The 3,312-nt window shown below is 36.9% G+C and overlaps 1 protein-coding gene across 1 annotated transcript; it reads right to left on the bottom strand.

Annotated features, from left to right (window-relative positions):
• Positions 1-1,225: 1,225 nt before the first annotated feature.
• Positions 1,226-3,079, bottom strand: LOC115987991 (xylulose 5-phosphate/phosphate translocator, chloroplastic). Its single transcript, XM_031111613.1, has one exon. The coding sequence runs from the start codon at positions 2,950-2,952 to the stop codon at positions 1,654-1,656; it is 1,299 nt and encodes a 432-aa protein (XP_030967473.1). The 5' UTR covers positions 2,953-3,079; the 3' UTR covers positions 1,226-1,653.
• Positions 3,080-3,312: the final 233 nt, after the last annotated feature.

The raw sequence follows: 3,312 nt of genomic DNA, 5'->3' as shown, positions 1-3,312 counted from the left end.
AAAAATAAAACAAGTACATATCAAAAGATCATAAGTTTTGGACAGAATCAAGGCCTTGCATGGTCCTCGGACTCAAGCCTATGGGGAAACCAAGTACAAAAAAAGATCATAAGTTTTGGACAGAACCAAAGCCTTGCATGATCCTCGGACTCAAGCCTATGGGGAAACCAAGTACATAAAAAGATCATAAGTTTTGGACAGAACCAAGACCTTGCATGGTCCTCGGACTCAAGCCTTAGGTCCCAAATTATGTTAGACCGCCCCTAAGTACTATCACATGGCTGAATTTTGCCTAAGTTTATTTATTTATTTTGAGAAAGAATTGCAATCCAAATTCCAAATGCACTATTCATATTGGCATATACCTTATGTATTTGGAAATTGTTGAAAATATTTTTTGTTCATTACTTTTTGTCTCAACTTTTTCTTGCCAATAAATTTTTATTTTTTTTAAAAAAAAAACTATTTTTTTCTAACATGTTTAACATACCGTGTCATGCTTACTTCTTTTGGCAATATAAAATTAACTCCATTGACGGTGTGAAAACTCCTGGTTGCTATTTTAGCCACCAAAACCCAAAAAGAGTGCTCCATCCGGGGATGGGAATCCAAAATTGTTAAGCATCCGTGAACAGTCAAGTTTCATATTTACAACTAACTGTTCATCAATGATCAGACTAGTGACCCAATGACTAGACGGGGAAGAGTCACGTAAAGGTAAAACATTTTACAATATTTTACAAAGGATTTTATGAGCAACATAAAATATTTTCAGATTTGACCAAATTTTACAATGAAACTGACATGATAAAAAGTTGAAAACATTTTACAATGAAACAAACTGAGTGAAACACAGATAGAAAAGAGACTTTTGAAATGTAATTATATGCTACAATCAATTGATGCAATACCCTCCTACAAATAGTTAAAAGTTATGCCACGGTATCCAAACGAAACTATTGTGGGAGAAATAGGTATGCTCACTCAGTATTGGAAATACAAGGAATCAAATTTGCAATGGGAAACCAATAAGATAAAATACTAAACAACATAAAAGTAAAACTACAAGAAAAAATAATTAGATCTTCCAATCCTAAGAATACCAACGGTCTCAGAAAGTAAAAAACAACGTGACATAGAGCATAAGAAAATTTTTTCTCACCAGGATGTCAAATTAAACCTGAAACAGATGAATAAGGCCTTGAGCTGAAAGGAGAAGCAATAATTCGACTTTAAGGTACTAAAATTTCATATAGATTCCTATTATGATTTGATTTACAAAAAAATTGCAGCCAAATCTCTCACTCTAACTACCAAGTGTCAATTGAGTTCTCAAATCATGATTAACTAGCCATTAAGAAACAAGAAGGCCTCTCTTACAATCGGGTCCATTAAAGAATGAGGCACATCTCTCACTCTATTTTTCAATTCTCTCCTGTCAATGATCATTGGCAACTTAGCAATTCTAAGATCAACTCAAGTAACATATCCATAATGATAGAAACATAGACAGGAAGTATGGAAGAGAAACTAGAGACATTATTAAAATTTCATAGTTCTTGGAAACTTGGACAACAGAAACTAGAAGAGTAGCTCAAATGTTGTCAAGACAAAAAAGAATCAGAAACTTTGAGCAGACCATCTGAATTCCTTTTAATCCTTCTTTTCACTCCCCTTTTTCTTTGAAGCTGATGCCTGAGAATATAAAAACGTCCCGAAAATCGCAATGGCGGATCCAAGTGCATTAAGAGGTCTAACCGGATTCCTAAACACCAAAATAGTAGATATAATCACCACCACCCTCTTCATTGTATTTCCAACAGAGAATGTCAAAGGGCTAATCTCATCGAGTGCTTGGTAAGACGATTGGTTATAGAGATGGTAAAACACCCCAGATAGCAACATCCAAATATACAATGTGGATGGTTTGCCTACAGCTTGAATAGCTTTGTGATACCCTTGAATCCATTGAGACCCTTCAACAAAGATTGCCACAGGAAATAGATACAGCAATGAAATAATACTTATCCAACCATACAAATTCAACCCATTAACCTCCTTGAAACTTTGCAAACTGCGTTTTGAGTAAATGTTCCTCAATACAAAGCCAACATTGCTAATCAATGCACCCCCCAAGCCTTGGAAATTGAAAGACACTTCAGTAACAGCAGCTAATGAGCAACCAAGGACAATAGGAAGAATTGAGAGCCAGACCTGTAAAGGGTATGTATCCCCAAGGAAGGAAGAGAACACAACAGAGAAGACTGGCTCCGAGGATTTGATGACATGAGTGAAAGAAACAGCAACCTTTGAGAATGAAACACAGGCTGAGATATGGCCTATGGTGTGGAACAATGCAGGTCCAAGTAATGCAATGATGAATGGCTTTGAAATCTTTGGGCAAGGTTGGAGCTTTAAAGACCAGAGAATGAACATCCAAATAGACCCAACAAAGAGCTGAAAAGAAGCAAGGAGCCATGGGAATGGGAAGATATTTAGTACTTTTTTGTTGTATATGTTGAAGACAATGTTCTGGAAGTACCAAAAACCAAACACAATTGCAAGCTGGAGGGTATTGGACTTGGACTTGGACTTGGTGTTGGGTTCTGGAACAGAACTTTCAGCTTCAGGATTGGCTTCTGGATCTGTTGCTGCTCTGGGGATATGGGATATGGGTTTTGGTGAGAACCCAGGTGGGAACGCATAAACTGTGCTCAAATGGCTGAACTTGGAGCTTGAATCATGGACCTGAGAGGTGTGAGTTGAAGAAAGGCCAAGTGGGTAGCCATGGAATTTGGAAAAGGTGGAGACTTTGGTGGGAAGAGCAGATAGGTGGTGTAGAGCTCTGTTGTTGAGAAGTGAAGAAGCATTTATGGGGTATTGATAGTTGGATTTGGAGAAAGTGGCAGTGGAGGTGGAGGATGGGTTATTAATGAGATTCGAAGTAACCATTTTTTGTAGCTTTGGTTGAGAGAGAGAAAGAGAGAGACAGAGATTCTGCAAGTAAAAGCAAGAATCTGAAGATTGAGGACGAAATTTTTCAGTGGTTAAGGACGCTTTAGAATTTCAGTTAAGGTATCGTTTGGATATTGCTCCGGATATTTTTTTTCCCCCACTTTTTGTTTTGAAGTGCCGTTTTCAAATAGACTCGTTCGTGTGTGGTACCAGCAAGGAAAAAATTATTTGGGTGAATTCCGGCAGCTAATGGCAATTAACTCTAAGATTTTTTAAAAAGAAAATACTGACGGCTGTCTTTTAAATAATGGTTAACAATTTATAAGTTTTTATAGAAAAAGAAAAAAGAATAATCTA

Source organism: Quercus lobata, chromosome 4, assembly GCF_001633185.2.
Source record: "Quercus lobata isolate SW786 chromosome 4, ValleyOak3.0 Primary Assembly, whole genome shotgun sequence".
Lineage (NCBI taxonomy): Eukaryota > Viridiplantae > Streptophyta > Magnoliopsida > Fagales > Fagaceae > Quercus > Quercus lobata.
This window is presented reverse-complemented; position numbering and strand designations above follow the sequence as displayed.